The 17,392-nt window shown below is 46.7% G+C and overlaps 1 protein-coding gene across 2 annotated transcripts in view; it reads left to right on the top strand.

Annotated features, from left to right (window-relative positions):
- MGMT (O-6-methylguanine-DNA methyltransferase) overlaps window positions 1–17,021 on the top strand; it is a 168,409-nt gene extending 151,388 nt beyond the window's left edge. For both annotated transcript variants that reach the window (XM_054831664.1, XM_054831663.1), the window contains 2 exons: window positions 9,064–9,203; window positions 15,742–17,021. In XM_054831664.1, coding sequence (XP_054687639.1) covers window positions 9,064–9,203; window positions 15,742–15,873 — 272 coding nt within the window. In that variant the 3' untranslated portion in view covers window positions 15,874–17,021. The remainder of the gene's footprint in view (window positions 1–9,063; window positions 9,204–15,741) is intronic.
- Window positions 17,022–17,392: the final 371 nt, after the last annotated feature.

Here is a 17,392-nt window from a genome sequence, read left to right as displayed (position 1 = left end):
TGTGTTCCTATTTTATTATATTACATATCGCAAACATAAAAGCGTTACAAAAGCTTAGCCCACATCCCCGTACTGCTGAGAAAGGGGAGCGGCGTGATGGGTGGGATGGCACGAGGTAACGCCTGAGCCACCTCATCAAATGTTCTAGTGTGCTCTGAGGGTTTTAATGTGGACCCGCCTAGTATTTATGTACTGGTGTTTTGAATTTCATTAAGTATTAACTCACGCGACCGTATCTGCAGAGCGGTATTCAGAAGACAGTAGAAGAGGTGGGACAGGGCTTGCGCTGGGGCAGAAATGAGCACTGCAGGGTCTGCTGCAAGGACTGACGTTCACCAAAGATGCCACGTTGGAGAGCACACGTAACTTCCACCGTTGTCAGTGCTACATGCTGGGCTGGTTTGGGGTTTTGAATTTTTGAGCGCTTGATGACATCTACTTGAATGGGTGCGCGTTCTGTAGCAAAATGCATTGCAGTTGACCTTAACTTATCTATGGATAAACGTAGAATGAACGTGGAATGTTTTCTCTATTGGGGAAAAATGCAACATGTCTTCAAGGAACATCACTCCTTCAGCTGCGCCACAGAAACATGCACTAGGAGCACAACTTCATTGTTGTGATCCATGGTGTAGTATGCTGGTGAGAAATAATAAAGTACAAGAAGGACATGGAGCTGTTGGAGCGAGTCCAGAGGAGGCCACAGAGATGACCCGAGGGCTGGAGCACCTCTGCTATGGAGACAGGCTGAGAGAGCTGGGGTGGTTCAGCCTGGAGAAGAGAAGGCTGCGGGGAGACCTTAGAGCCCCTTCCAGTCCCTGCAGGGGCTCCAGGAAAGCTGGAGAGGGGCTGGTGCCAAGGGCAGGGAGTGACAGGCCAAGGGGAATGGCCTGAAGCTGCAGGAGGGGAGATGGAGATGGGATGTGAGGCAGAAATCCTTCCCTGTGAGGGTGCTGAGGCCCTGGCACAGGGTGCCCAGAGAAGCTGTGGCTGCCCCTGGCTCCCTGGCAGTGTTCAAGGCCAGGTTGGATGGGGCTTTGGGCAACCTGGGCAAGTGGAGGGTGTCCGTGCCCATGGCAGGGGTGGCACTGGGTGGGCTGGGAGGTCCCTGCCCACCCAAACCAGGCTGGGGTTCTGTGATTCTATGAAATAATAAAAAGATAAAAAAGTGTGATACGGCTGCAGTCAAGGTGTGCTGTCCGTGACGGTCTGGTGGCTTTGCCCAGTGGAGGGTGGCATTGAGCACCCATCTCTTACGCCATGGGGAATCGACAGAGAGGTCCGGCTCCTCTTGGCCAGCAGTCCCATGGGCGCAGGTCTGAATGATATGAGGGTGATACGTTTCAGGTGTAAATATTAGTTTAGCTAATGAAGTGCCATCATAAATAGGACAGACCGTGGGAAACTATCCCCTTATTCGTCTGAACGACGCGATTGTAGCGTGACGGTGGGAAAGGATCAGCGTGACAGGTACCACTTCCAGACGTTGGATTTGGAGGGGTGGGAGGAGACCTCAGCTGGAGTCAAGGCTGGGCAAAGAGAGAGTAGGAAACTTGAGCAAACTACTAGTACGAGCTCAGACAGTGAACATTAGGAGGAGAAATAGATACTCAGGGTGTTGTATGTCTGTGTTCAGTAGCAGGCCTAAAGAGAGAGGGAATTTTATTCTGCAAGAAATTTTTTTGTAAAAATGTTTAAAATAAAAAATGTAGGCCGACGCTTTTGAGGCTGGGGATTTCCTTTAGATCTCTGTCTCGTAAATGGAATTGCCGTGTTTTTAACGGAGAATTTCTCATCTAACTGTATATTCGAAATAATGAGCAGAGAGGTGCTCTCACAGGTCTGGGACTAACTAGGGGTGGAATTCAGGTAAATACTTGTCTAATCCCTCCATTATTTTTGTATATTTTATACAATTTTATGGAACTTTTGCCACTTCCATTTATATAAATACATTTTTTTACTGTAAAGTTGATGATGGATTATATAAAGTCAGTAATAGATGCTCTAAAATAATTAGATTATTTTCGCATCTTCATTCATAAAGCTTGGCCATTCAAAATGGCCCAAGGTCTTTGCTTTGGTTTGGTTATTTAAGCAATCATAAAGGTAAAGTTTAACTTCTTTATTTTCAGTTAGGCACATTCTGTCTCTCTAATATATCGATATCACGCATGCAAACAGCAACAATAAAAGCTTCTAATGTTTTCTCAATGATTTTGGCGAGATGGTTGCAGCACCGTTGATTTTAAGCAATCCTTTGTTTTTGTTGCGGCGAGATGTTAGGACTGTTTTACGGGCTACAAAATCACGGTACTGTCTAATCTATATTCCCAGTAATCCTTTAATAGCAACTAATAATTGCATTTTTACCATAGAGTACCAATGGTCAGGGACTTGCAGCCATTGTGAAAGGGAAGAAAAACATTTCTCAATCTGCCTCATAACAAGAGCAAAATATAATTAAACAGTTAAGAGACTTAGACAAGCATTTATCTCTTTCACATACCGCTTGCTAGCTCAGCCTAGGGTAGGGGAGCAGTGATTGTTAGTATTCAGATTGCTGTTGAGGTGACATCCTTAATATGGCTTTAACTGCCTAGTTAATAGTGAAGGAGGTTCAAAATTGCTAAAAATTAGCGCTCTCGCTTGCATTAACTGTTTACCTAGTTGCCTGTTGTCAGTAAAAGTTCTTAGTTCGAATCTCTTCTTCCAAGGTCCGAGAGCCAAATTGTTTTCTGGATTAGGTGCCAGCTCATGCTGCTGTGGGAGCTGCTCTTTTGTAGACAAATTGGAGTATTTTTGAAGCAGTAGGCTTGATTTATTTTTTTTTTTTCAACCAATAGTAATGAGAGTGAAAACCAATAAGCGTAAAAACAAACAAAAAAGTTCCCTATGTAGTACCCAAGACAGGCTGTGAAAAAGCTGGCGAGAAGGGGTGAGTGTTGGGAACTGTTTCTCGGCATTTGCAAAAACCCTGGGTGGTGGGGGGGAATCACACACAGCAAACAGAAAAACTAACATTCCTGGGAATCAGCGTTGAGGAGAAGGAAAAAATGGTCTGTCTTTAATCCCTCTTAATCTAAGGGATTAAAAAGGATGTAAAATCAGACTCTGTATCTTTTGAACCCCTCTTGCCCCAAGAAGTATGCAGGGAGGTGAGGGGGCGACAGGAAGGGACTGACGCTGGTAACTCTGCTCTTATCCCTGTCCTGCCCAAGCATCCATCCTGCCCTGAGCATCCATCCTGCCCTGAGCATCCATCCTGCCCAGAGCATCCATCCTGCCCAGAGCCTCCATCCTGCCCTGAGCATCCATCCTGCCCTGAGCATCCATCCTGCCCTAAGCATCCATCCTGCCCTGAGCATCCATCCTGCCCTGAGCATCCATCCTGCCCTAAGCATCCATCCTGCCCTGAGCATCCATCCTGCCCTAAGCATCTACCCTGCCCCGAGCATCCATCCTGCCCTGAGCATCCATCCTGCCCTGAGCATCCATCCTGCCCTGAGCATCCATCCTGCCCTAAGCATCCATCCTGCCCTAAGCATCCATCCTGCCCTAAGCATCCATCCTGCCCTGAGCATCCATCCTGCCCTAAGCATCCATCCTGCCCTGAGCATCCATCCTGCCCTAAGCATCTACCCTGCCCCGAGCATCCATCCTGCCCTAAGCATCTATCCTGCCCTGAGCCTCCATCCTGCCCTGAGCATCCATCCTGCCCAGAGCATCCATCCTGCCCTGAGCCTCCATCCTGCCCTGAGCATCCATCCTGCCCAGAGCATCCATCCTGCCCTGAGCCTCCATCCTGCCCTGAGCATCCATCCTGCCCAGAGCATCCATCCTGCCCTAAGCATCCATCCTGCCCTGAGCATCCATCCTGCCCTAAGCATCCATCCTGCCCAGAGCATCCATCCTGCCCTAAGCATCCATCCTGCCCAAGCCTCCATCCTGCCCTAAGCATCCATCCTGCCCTGAGCCTCCATCCTGCCCTAAGCATCCGTCCTGCCCAGAGCATCCATCCCGCCCTGAGCATCCATCCCGCCCTGAGCATCCATCCTGCCCCGAGCATCCATCCTGCCCTGAGCATCCATCCTGCCCTAAGCATCTATCCTGCCCTGAGCCTCCATCCTGCCCTGAGCATCCATCCTGCCCTAAGCATCCATCCTGCCCTAAGCATCTATCCTGCCCTGAGCCTCCATCCTGCCCCGAGCATCCATCCCGCCCTGAGCATCCATCCTGCCCAGAGCCTCCATCCTGCCCTGAGCATCCATCCTGCCCTAAGCATCTATCCTGCCCTGAGCCTCCATCCTGCCCTAAGCATCCATCCTGCCCAGAGCATCCATCCTGCCCCAAGCATCCATCCTGCCCTGAGCCTCCATCCTGCCCTAAGCATCCATCCTGCCCAGAGCATCCATCCTGCCCCAAGCATCCATCCTGCCCAGAGCCTCCATCCCGCCCTGAGCATCCATCCTGCCCAGAGCCTCCATCCTGCCCTGAGCATCCATCCTGCCCTAAGCATCTATCCTGCCCTGAGCCTCCATCCTGCCCTAAGCATCCATCCTGCCCAGAGCATCCATCCTGCCCCAAGCATCCATCCTGCCCAGAGCATCCATCCTGCCCTAAGCATCCATCCTGCCCAAGCCTCCATCCTGCCCTAAGCATCCATCCTGCCCAGAGCATCCATCCTGCCCTAAGCATCCATCCTGCCCAAGCCTCCATCCTGCCCTAAGCATCCATCCTGCCCAGAGCATCCATCCTGCCCTAAGCATCCATCCTGCCCAAGCCTCCATCCTGCCCTAAGCATCCATCCTGCCCAGAGCATCCATCCTGCCCTAAGCATCCATCCTGCCCAAGCCTCCATCCTGCCCTAAGCATCCATCCTGCCCCGAGCATCCATCCTGCCCTAAGCATCCATCCTGCCCTGAGCCTCCATCCTGCCCTAAGCATCCATCCTGCCCTGAGCCTCCATCCTGCCCTAAGCATCCGTCCTGCCCAGAGCATCCATCCTGCCCTGAGCATCCATCCTGCCCAGAGCATCCATCCTGCCCCGAGCATCCATCCTGCCCTGAGCATCCATCCTGCCCTAAGCATCCATCCTGCCCTGAGCATCCATCCTGCCCTAAGCATCTATCCTGCCCTGAGCCTCCATCCTGCCCTGAGCATCCATCCTGCCCAGAGCATCCATCCTGCCCCAAGCATCCATCCTGCCCTGAGCATCCATCCTGCCCTAAGCATCCATCCTGCCCAAGCCTCCATCCTGCCCTAAGCATCCATCCTGCCCTGAGCATCCATCCTGCCCTAAGCATCCATCCTGCCCAAGCCTCCATCCTGCCCTAAGCATCCATCCTGCCCTAAGCATCCATCCTGCCCCGAGCATCCATCCTGCCCTAAGCATCTATCCTGCCCTGAGCCTCCATCCTGCCCTGAGCATCCATCCCGCCCTGAGCATCCATCCTGCCCTGAGCATCCATCCTGCCCACCCGGGGCTGAGCCCCTTACTGACACGATAAATGGCAGCGTGTTAATAGATAGTAGTGTACAACTTCACTTCTTTGCACTAATTGCCACCTTCAGTTACACTGTTAGAAGTTACGATACAGCTGGTGTTAAACTTGATCTTCGTTCCGTTACCCCCGGATGCGACGTGTTTATACGGAGAATTAAAGCCTAGCAGGCTGTCGCGAGTGGCCTCCGAAGCACTTAGGCATTAACAGCAGGTTCAGGGTAAATCCTTCTTTTTAGGGGCTTATAACTTACCTGTAAATATTAATTTCAGATCAGTCCCTCAGCACATCCACGCTTGGCGGGATGGTCGCTGCTTTGCCGATTTACCACGCGGTTGGCAGGGCTGATAGTAAGGTACAATTGCGAGGTTTTTGACCAGCGAGTAATGCACGGCGATGGCTGTAGGAGGAAAACATCCAGGACGTCACTCACCCATCGCCTGTCGTTAAACTCTCCTGACTCCCTTTGTGGTCCCTGGGTGCCCATGGACGCAGCAGCCGGCGCTGGGAAGGGGTGGTGGAGACTTGGAAGCCCAGGTCGGTCGCAGGTCTCCCTTCCCCATCCTTCGGTGCACCTTCACCCTCGCCTTCCCGACACAGCTCCAGCTCCCAGTGGGAATTGGTGAGCTGTGCGTTTGGATGGGGGCCTGCGGGAACGCTGGGGAGGGACTCTGTCAGGGGGGTGTAGTGACAGGCCAAGGGGAATGGGTTTACCCTAAAACAGGGGAGATGGAGATGGGATGTGAGGCAGAAATCCTTCCCTGTGAGGGTGCTGAGGCCCTGGCACAGGGTGCCCAGAGAAGCTGTGGCTGCCCCTGGCTCCCTGGCAGTGTTCAAGGCCAGGTTGGATGGGGCTTTGGGCAAGCTGGGCTGGTGGAGGGTGTCCCTGCCCATGGCAGGGGTGGCACTGGGTGGGCTGGGAGGTCCCTGCCCACCCAAACCGGTCGGTGGTTCTGTGTAAAAATCTGGCATATTATTGGTTGCTCAAACGAGAAATAGCATCTAGCCAACTGGTTGCTCTGTGTTGGCCATCACGTGTTCCTTGGCAAGGGGCAGTCCAGAGCCCGGACCCCTGGAGGGGTGTGTGCAGTGGGTGCCGGGGGTGGGTGCAGAGGAAGGAGAAGGCCTCCGATATTCACGCTGCGACGATGATGATGTGGGTCGGTTCAGCCATCGCTCTGCTGGCATCCGCCACTCCAGAAGGACGCGGGCATCCTCAGCTCACGGAGGTGTGGAGTGTTTTCATGTAACAAGAGAATTTATGTGTGTTAATTTTTATGTGCACTTTATAATGATATTTAACAGCATAAAATGTTGGCATGCACTGAAAATTGGTGAAAGTTCAGCCATCTAATTTGGGCAGGTTATGCTTACAGGCACTCACACTTGCAGACAGTTTAATAACAGTATTTGGCACTGTCTCTTAGAGCTGCTTAAACTAATTAATGCATTTGCTCCCTACAGGATGAAATTGAGTTTTCAGATACATTTATAAAATGATGTGCATGATTGCTAAATATTTCATTCTTTTGAAGTAGAACTTGGAGTGTTTTATGTGGGCGCAGAGACAGTATATATTCTCCCGTGAAAAATGTACTGTGGCTCTGGAAAGAGGAGGATCTCTGCCCCTGCCTGTCGGAAGAGGATCATCTCTGTCCCTCTTTCAGCGGGTTAAAAGATGCTCGGTAATTTGGGCATCGCTTGGCACGGTGGTGTTATTGCTGGTGGGGGGGGGCTCCGGAGCTGCCCCATCCTCCTCTCCTCTTATTCCTACAGGTTTCAGAAAGTTACAGCTCCGTCACGTCCCAGCCCACCACCTCCCCTGCCAAAAATGAGGGCAAAAAAGGGGATTTTTTGGACCGGGGCCCCGGCAACGTGCAGTCAGTGCTTTTCATTGATTTAAAAGATGACATCAGGCAATAATTCCCCGAGACCCCTGGGTAGGCGAGGTTAACGCTAATCTTGCCGGCTTAAAAAGAAGGTTAAAAAAATAGTAACAATTTGATTTGAAATAAACCTTTCTGAAGAAATCACAGTAAACAAAATCTGTTTGCCTAAGGAAGCCCTCCTAGCAATCAGCTAGTAACACAACTGCTTGTGCTAATGAACCCAAAGCTGTTAATGTGGTTTCTTCAGTTAAATTGATTCATGAATTTTGAAGAGAACATTATCTAATGAATTTTCTTTGAATAGAAAGCAATTAAAAGGACAAATCAGTCTGATTAACCCCAAAGTCACCCTACTGCCACAAATGGTGTACAGTTTGAAATTATATCATAAAAAACTAGAGCAGATTTGCTATCTCTTTGCCCTCTACTAATCCATGTAAATTAATGAACAACAAAGTTAATTTCTTTGATGACCCTTTTCTCGTATCACCTGGATTATGCTGATGTTTAATTTGCTTAATGTTATAATAAAGACTAAACAGATTTTTTCAATGAAGTGATTATCATTCCCTTCAGTTAAGAAGTGATTTTTATTATTTAACACACACATAATGGTGTATGGGTTTCCTTTAAGAACAAAACCACATTTCGCTATGTTCCTATGTAACGTAATCAATGTCTTTTTTGACAACTAAAGAAAGAAAATGTTTTTAATCAGTTTGTTTCTTTGCCAAAGCAGGAGACTGAGGGGAAGGGGTCTCTCTTCCTTTTTTTTTTTTTTTTATTTGCCAGCTCGCTCCCCTCAGTAAGTTACTCGCTAGTTAGGTCTTCAAAGCTTTTACAAGTGCCTTGGAAGAGCAGTAGGAGTTCAACCCAACTAAAATCCAAACGCGACTGTTGGTTTTCGCTTTGTAAAACAATCCTGCGTTGGGAAGGTAAAACCCCGAGATGCAGGAGAATTCTGGGCCTGACGCATTTGCTTCTTCATTATTTCAGCAATTGCAACACTTAGAAGCAATTTGCTGGTGAATTAAAATTAAAATAATGGAAGATACATTATTTTTTTTTTTTTTTCAGAGCCCTGTATCATTAAGGATGTGCCGTACGTTCAAGGTCACAGCTAGTCCTTACATTTTGTAATGTCTGCGATGCTGAGCAGTAGCTTGGGGGTCTCGACTATAAAATGCAGTCAGCCAGGATAATACCGAGTCCGCTGGCTCTAGGGCTTCTTCTGCCGCGTGTCCCAGCTGAAGTTGGAAATTAGCTGGAGATGCGAGGGCTTTGTAAAATAGGTAGAGCCGGTTATTTCTTCCCTTTTTAATTTGACTCTATGCTAATTTATACTCTGCCAATTTAATGGAAAAACCACATTGTATGAGTTAACAGGATAATTGTACTTGAAGCAAATTAAAAATATAGGAAAATCAAAGCCTTAAATCCTTTTTTATAGTGATCGGTTACTTGAAGCGCTCTTTCTAATAATCATGTATTTAAATGTAGTAATACAGGATACAATAACAGGACAGTGCATCGGGGCTGTTTAAATTTAAATTAGAAAGCTGCTATTGAGACTGCTTTGCGTTGGGTTTTTTGAATATTTCATCTTGGGGTGGGTTTGGTTTTTTTTTGAGCCATGCATATGAGCAGTACTCCCTTCGTCTTCTTTGCAGATTCATTCACCGGACAAGTGTTGTGGACCCTGTTGAGAGACGTGAAGTTTGGAGAGGCCGTTTCCTACAAGCAATTAGCCGATCTCGCAGGCAACAGCAGAGCGGCGAGAGCGGTGGGAGGAGCGATGAGGAGCAATCCTGTAAGTTCACGTCAACTTTTAAATAAAGTTGATGGAAGATGGTGGATTTAGAGAGCTTTGCGGGCTAAATGTCATTAGATTAAATTTATCTGCTATGAAAACTGGTCTACCATGAGTAATAAGGTCAGTAAGTGTTTTTAATCAGCAATAATGCACAACCCAGTTTAATGTGATTTATTCCCTCCCATTTATGGCGTTAGGTTTGAAAAAGAAACATTGCGCTTCTTTTAATTCATCAGCCTCTGCACGTTCTGTTGTTCTTAAACTTTCTCACATATTGTTAGGGGAGGGAAATCTTTTATCACCCGACACGGACCTCACGTGCAGGGTATGAGTACCTTTGGTTGCGCCCGTCTTCTCTGGCATGGGTAGGTTTCTGAAAATATGGAAGAAGAGGATTTTAAATCACGTAGGTACCTGTTTGAATCAAATTCCTAATTGTCAAGATGAGGTTTTTCCCCGTGCGTTCCAAACCAGCTGTAAATGGCATTTCTCCGCTGGATGCCGGGGAGTTACCTGAACTGGAACCAACTGGGGGGAGCAGCGCTCTAGGTCAGGCCTCTGGATTTTGGAAAAAAACAGTGTGTTACAATGCCTGGCCTCTTTGTCTGTCTTCCCAGTAATTCTCTTCCCCTTTCAGTTGTCCAGGTTTGGATTTCCAGATGTATGTAGGCACCTGAGTCACACTGACTGGTGTGGGACTGGTGCTGCAGCTCCTCTGCGAAGGGAAGGAGGAGCTGGCACAGAGCGCGCCGCTGCACCCGGCCTCGCACGTTCGTTCCCTTGCTACTTGCCTTTACAAAAAATAACACCCCCCTTGATTTCTGTTAATATCATTGTGGCCATTTTGGCCATTCTTCAACGTATTTTTCCCTCATTACCACTTGCCCTGAGCAACATGTGTCTATCCCTGCCCAAACTCCTTTTCTCCAGCGTTACGCCTGCCGTAGTCTTTGACCTCCCGCGTTGTTTTTACGTTCGCTCCTCTCAACATACAAGACTGCAACGTGTAGTTGCAAAGTGGATTGGAAAATCTGTTTTCACAGGAGCCGGTGGCTTTACGTCCAGAAATAATAAAGGTGAGGGGGTTTTTGCAATGCCAAATATTATCTTTATATTTCACCCCATTCATAAAATCCAGCTGCATATTTTGCGTGATCAGCCCACGTATTATGGCTCATTGGTCTGAAGGACCACGTAAAGATTTATATGGGAAATATGAGAAGCACGGTGCATAGGTGCTCCCATTGAAGTACAAAAGGACTATGCGTGTGTTTGCACGGGGAATATGCATGAAATGACAGATTACAGGAGATGTGTAGGGATAAAAACGTGGTTTGGAATGGGCAGGGCTGTCATTACAGTACAGAGTATTTTTTATCATCAGCTTTCTATTGTGAAATATTGGGGCGGTATTATATTAATATAGCTCTTTTTCCCTAAAGCTATACATTATTATCTATAATATGCTTAAAATTTTTCTGCCGAGGACAGAAAACACTGCAGCCATAGTATGGGATGGGAAATAACGATAATAAGATAGGACCCCATTTAAAAAAAAATTGTAGTAGCTTTGCTGTATATTTTCAGAACTATTTTCATCCTTCCTCACAGGGGAAAAAGCAGGAATTTTCACACCACAACCTGCTGTTACCGCTACTTTGGATGCTGCTGCTCCACTGCAGCCTGAGGGCAAAGCTGGGTACATTTCTAGGCGATCGCAATTACATATCCTTTTGCACAACACTATATTGTTATTCTTTGAGAACTGTTTCCTGTAGGTTTGCATTGTATTGCCTTATCTTAATGTACACCATATTATATTGGAAAGCATTCCATCATATTAAAATAGTTTGTATTGTCAAGTACAATACAGCGTATTGGCGAAACGTAGCTTTATGCTGCTTATGTGAACTGTTTCGTAGGAAAATCTGATACACGCTTAAAATGTCCGGGTGTACCTCTTTATTGAGCTTAGAACCTTAAACCCATTAGACATTATGTGGGTTTCTGTGGCAGTGCGCTACCTGGCAGGATACCCGTGACCGTTGTACGTGTATAAACACACTTGCAGTCTGCTTATCGGATGAGATATTGAGCTTTGAATCTAACTAAACAGTTCATTAAACCGAACACGTCATCTGGGCTGCAGCATCGTTAACGTATCAGCGCAGAATGCAAAGAGCTGCGGCGTTAACAACCGCTACACCTGCAACGCGAGCTTTAGGATATAAATACTGGGTTTGAGGAGCAATTGCTTCGCAGTTGTTGCAGAAATGTGATGTTTTGTTAGGCAGCAGATCGGGGATTTTTGTTCGCAGGAGAGAAGCTGACGCTAGTGAATATTTGTATTGAGAATATGAAGTAAAAGCGAGTTCTTCTATTAATGCTTGCTGCAGAAGCTATGCAAAACAGCAAAATCGTAATGTGTTAGCACCTTGAGATGCTTCCTTTGATTAAAGGACTAAATTCTAAACACGATGAGTAAATCGTAAACATGATTTAATGAGGATAGTAATAACAGTAAAAACGAGCATTTGACGTAAACCCGAGCCTGGCATTGCATTGTTCCTTAAACGCATTGATAAAATTGCGGATCTCACCTTTTTCCACAAAATACCGGAACATTTCTCCCTTCTGCAAATCAGGGGTTGGTCTTTAATTTTGGTAGCGCGCATTCCACAGGTTTCCCTTTGTAGTCGGGTTGCTTCACATAATTCATACGATGACCTTCAACTTTATGAGAAGGTGGAATAGGTGCCAGCAGCAGCTGAAAGATGCGACATCTTTGCCTCAATTTATGCCAAGGACATGGTGGGGATGGCTCACCTTTTGCAAGAGAAACTTCAAATAGTTTACTGCTGTTCAGATTGATTGCGAGGTCTGTGGTCCTCAAAGGGAACCCATAAAGTTCAATTAAAAATCTCATTAGACTAGTATAGGAGGATCAAAAAGAAATCACAGAGACTCATGGGAAATGGCGAGTGTTGGGCTGATTAGTCCAAGGCCATCCTAAATGACTGTTCTGTGCCTTAAATAAGACGTCTTCAGCGGTCTGTTAACGGCAGTCGTGGCTGCGTACGTTGTGGTTTATATCCTCTCCGATTGCGTTGCTGTTTAGGCTAAAGCCCGGCTAAGTGTACAACTTGATGCTGGTATCGATCCGTCCTAAGTCGAGGATATTATTCAGCCAAAATGTTTTAAACATTGGAGAACGGAAGGAGGAACCGTGCATTTATGGGAAGATTGTGAAGCATGGATTCGGAACGTTGCGGACACAAAACTGCTTGTGCATTAATTCCTCCGGTGGCTGGCAATAACCCGGGGCTCGTGCCGAGTCACTGGACGGGATTTGTTTCTGTCGGGGAAGAGGGGGAGAAAAAGCGACAGGACGTGAGCAAACGGAAAGATTATTTTTGGCGAAGCGTGATTCTTGGTGTGTGTTACAACTTGGTAGTTCAGCTGTTTCCATCACGGCCTCGCTGATCCGGTTCTGACAGTTTGGCAGTTTCTGGAGGTCCCCAGCCCATCAGCGGGATAATGGGACGGTCAGGTTTCCCGTGCCCCAAATTGAAAACTCTTAACGAGCGGAGCGCCGCGGTGGAGCACCGCTCCGCTCCGTCCTCAGACGGAATTTGCTAAATGCAGTTCAAAGGCGATCGATACCTTGCGCAGGGAGTTTTTTCCCCCCACCTTTTTTCTAAACAAACGCATTATCGAGGAGTTAGTTTATTCACAGATTGCCACGAGCGTTAATGACCGCCCGAGTCTTGTTCTGCCAGTCACCCAGATGGCTGTTGATAAAGATTTAGCATCATGTTCTGAGTGTCAGGGCTGTCAGTAGTGCTGAACCATTTGACCAGAAGAAAAAACGCACGGGGAGCTATTGATTACAGCTTCTCAGTGTCACTTGTTCACCAGGATTTAGGTATTGATGAGGCTGCGAGTGAAAACAAGCTCTTTCCCTTGTGGGCCTCTACCCAGAAGAACAAAAGCAAAGTTGGAGAAAATATTCAGCTGCTGCCCGAATCAGAGGGACTCCGTTATTGATCCGAGGGCCCCTTCGTGTTATTTTTGTTGGAGACAAATCTATGGGTTTGGAGGTTTTATAGCGTTTGAGGTAGGGTCTGTGTAAGTGATGGATTCGTGTATTAGATGAATTAGATTTCACAGCATGAAGATTTCAGCGAAGCTATAATATTATGAGCTGCTTGGTTATTGATAAAAATTACATTAAATGTAGCCGAGGCATTAAAGCTCCAGACTAGGGTAGTACTCCCTCTAAAATGTCCTTAGGGCCCTAATAAATTTTAGCAGGTTTAATTATTTTAGTAGTCTGAAAGTTGTCACCACAATTAAGCCAAACTGAAGCAATATTCAATATTTCTAAATTACAGCGATGATAACAGCCTTCATACCGCATGTACTCGGTACAAAATTCTTTATTTCGGGCATGGAAAAAGCTACATTTATTTCCTGCCCTCCTCTTCTCGCTCCATGGTACGTGGCTCAGCCGCGCATCTCTGCGTTGGTGAACGGGTCCTGCACCGACCCGGGGATCATCCGAGCCCCCGCACGGCGTGCCAGCTCACGCCACCCGAAAATAAAGTCTTTTTTTTTTTTTTTTTCCCCTCTGCTTGCCCACACCTTCCATCTTCTCACACAATTTAGCAGAAGTCACCGACTTACCTCCCTGGCAAAATTCCCCAGTACACAGACATCCCCCACCCCAGTTCGAGTGTCTTTGCACCGTCTGAGCGGCAGCAGGGAACTGGCTCAGAAAGAGGTTTGGGCCCCTGTCCGTAGCAAGATTTATAGCCTTACCCTCAAAATATCCTGCTTTACTGTTTCTATTTTTAAAGAATTGCAAATTAACCTTGGAGATTTTTTTACAGTGTAATATTATGGCTTGTTATTGCTTTGTCACTCAAGAAAATCTGCCTGCAGTAACTCGTGCGTGTGGATTGTAAAGACGGAGAAATCCCAAAACAGAAAAACACTTGCAAAAAAACAACTTTACAGAAGTCATAAACCAAGCACGGGATGGCATGGTGTAGAGTAAAGATTTTATTGGTACTCGCTGGAGTTGTCATGGATGCATAACTCACTTGTGGCATTGCCAACTCCAAATAAAGCAGCTATTATAAGCATTTTTCTTATTAAACCTTGATTAACAATAAGCACCTATGTGGATTCCCGGTTAATGTGATAGCCTGTGGGCTGAGATTGAGATTTTAAATTTGAGCCATTGAAATTACCTAACAAAAACAAAAGGATCCCCCAAAAAACAATTTACAGAGGTCCGGCCAGTAGCCGTCCAGCTCCTTTGGGGTCTGCGTGTCCCACGCTCACATGTGAGCACAGCTTGAACTGTACTGAAATAATTATTAAATGGGATTAAAATAAGTCAGTGTAAAGTACGTCATTTGCCTGTATGTCTGTGTATAAATAAATTCTAATTTTTGACTTAACATATCCAAATTTGTGAAAACTGCACTTTTTAGTGAGTTATTGTTTTCACAGCTATCAAATTACTTGCAATCGAATTACTATGCAGTTACCAAAACACATACAGCATGATTAGAGATGATGTATTGCATTTTTTATGGTGTGTACTTCAACTATGATAATCACCTGTAATAAAAAATAGAAAAAAACCCCACGTTTATGTACTTCTCTACATTATCAGTCTATTATGTAACTTCTTGCATTGATTTTTCAGAATCCATGACATTTGGCTATAAATGATACAAAGTGGAAGGCACGAGGAAAAAAGTTCTTAAATTGGTTAGGTGCGAATTAAATCTCTCCTGTTGTAGGTTTTAAAAATTCACAACCCATTTTGGATTGACTTGCTGTTAAATAATAAATAGCGCCTTGTTCTTATATAGAATTTTCCAGCAGGGCACGTAGAGGTGCTATAGCGAGAGGAGGAGATCTGCCGAGGGAGCTCGGGAAGCTCGCTCGTGGAAGTGCTGCTCTTTTCCAGAACTGCGGCCTCTCCGAGTCCTGGGATGGTGATGAACGGTCGTCCTGTACCTCCGTACTGGCCCTCCCTGCGTTTTGGCTCCGCGAGGCTCCGTCACCCACCCTGGGCACCCAGGTCTCGGCTGCCGGAGGGGGCTGGCGCGGGGCAGGAAAATCTGTTGCGGGCAGAGAAGTTTTTATATATGGAGCTTCGACTATGGGATTGTACATGTGGGCTTTACCCTTTTAAGACTTTACATCATTTTTATGTATTAAAATTCCTGTCCAGACCTATTTTTTTCCTAAGAACTGGGTCGGTTTTCAGAGCCCGTGAGCGGTGCCGTTTCTGCATGGTAGCAGCTCAGCCGGGACCGTGGCCCCGACGCCGCAGCTGCCCTGTCCTCCTCGGGCACAGCCGGGACCCTGCCGGGGTGCTCCCGGACGGGGGGTACCTCCGTCCCTGTCCCTGCTAGCCCGGGGGCAGGCGACTCCCGCTTTAGCGGTAGATTTCTGGGCGTCTTCCCCTTCGCCTCACCCTGTGCTCCCTTCTTTATTTTGGGGTGTTTTGCAGATCCCGATTATCATACCGTGCCACAGGGTGATTCGCAGCAGCGGGCAGAGCGGCAACTACGGAGGAGGAAACCTTATGAAAGAGTGGCTTTTGTCGCACGAGAGGCTCCAGAAAGAGAAGTTAGCATATTGATGCGGCTCAGCCACGGCTGCTAACCAGCCAAGACATACAACCGCGGATACTTGGCTTATAACAAGCTCTCAGAGCACCCAGCAGAATTCAGAAAAATGGTAAATATTTGAGTGACATATAAATATAATGCAACATCCGAAGTGAAATGTGTGGTGGCACCGCTATATTAAAAAAGCAGGATGCGTCCTGAGGGATGCAGCTCGTCTGCCCTTTCTTGTTTTTACATTTTACAGCAGAATGAGTACAGCGGTCCAGGCCTGTTGTGCGCGGATTTTGTTCCCATCTCCAGTCCTGTTTTGTTCTATTTTTAATGTCCATTAAAGCGCGGATAAGGGAGTGGGAGGGACGTGGCAAACGTGAGGTGCAGCCTCTCCCCCGAGGAAGCAGCTGGCTCGCCGAGGGGGCGGCCGACGAGCCCGAACCTCGCCGGCGCTCGCTCCTGCCCAGCCTGGCACGTGGGTCCCTGCCAGCCCCCTGCCCTCGCCTGCCCTCGCCTCTTCGGTGCCTGAAACGGGCTTTGACGGAAACAGGAGTTAAGGGAGCGCGTCGAGATGCGTTCCAAAGCAAGCGGCTGTTGAAACCCTTCTTCCCGGCTTTTCTTTTCGGATTTTGAGAGATGGGAATCAAAATTTTTGCCTTTGTGAATGGTGCAAAAGGCAGGGGGGAAAGGAAGCTGCTGACAAATTGTATGAAAAGTATATTTTAAATAAGCATTTTGATTAGCACAACTTGGGCAAGATATTGGGAAGCTCATCATAGCTGCATCTTTATCAGCGGCACATTTCCTTGTATCGTTTGATGGTTTTTGCTTCAGATTTTTGCGTTTCTCTGTTAGGCGAAGCTTTATTTCCCGTAGCCTCTTTGTAGAAAGGATTCGAGTATTCAAGAGATAGTAAAGCTAAATTTTGAGGTGGTTTAAGCAGGGTTCTCTGCGAGTACGAGCCACCAGAAGCTGAAATTTTCAGTATGGGAATCGTAAATTCTAACATGGAAATACTGATTTTTTTATGTCTTTTATCATATTTTCATAGATGTCTCTTTAGAAAGGCCACTGCTAACCAAAAAATTATTGTGTTACGATGCGTTAGTTAATATAGTATTATTGATATCTCAGAATTACTTCAATAAAAAAAACTGCTTTGCATGTACAAGTGTCTTTGTGTATGTTTATAAATAAAACACAGTATATGATATATGGAGAAAATAAACTATACCCAACTGTACAATATAAAGCTGTATTTTTATCAAGGGTTTCTGGTGGCAATATAAACCACGAAAGCAAAGCTCAAGTGGTTTGTACGTGTCACCAGAACCCCGAGATAAAAATATAGCCTTATAATATGTACAGTTTGGGTGTACTTTATTTATTATTTTTTTAGAATACATGCTACCAACAAAAGAACAGGGTAGCAAGCATGTAAACTTTAACCTTTCTCACATTTACATCCCTTGCTGGTTTTCTGACGGTATTTGCTTTTTCAGGGATGGATCTGTGGGTTTGCAGGTACGGTGAGTATGA

Source organism: Grus americana, chromosome 7 (genome assembly GCF_028858705.1).
Source record: "Grus americana isolate bGruAme1 chromosome 7, bGruAme1.mat, whole genome shotgun sequence".
NCBI lineage: Eukaryota > Metazoa > Chordata > Aves > Gruiformes > Gruidae > Grus > Grus americana.
The sequence above is the reverse complement of the archived record's forward strand: the minus strand, read 5'-3'. Positions and strand labels throughout refer to the sequence as shown.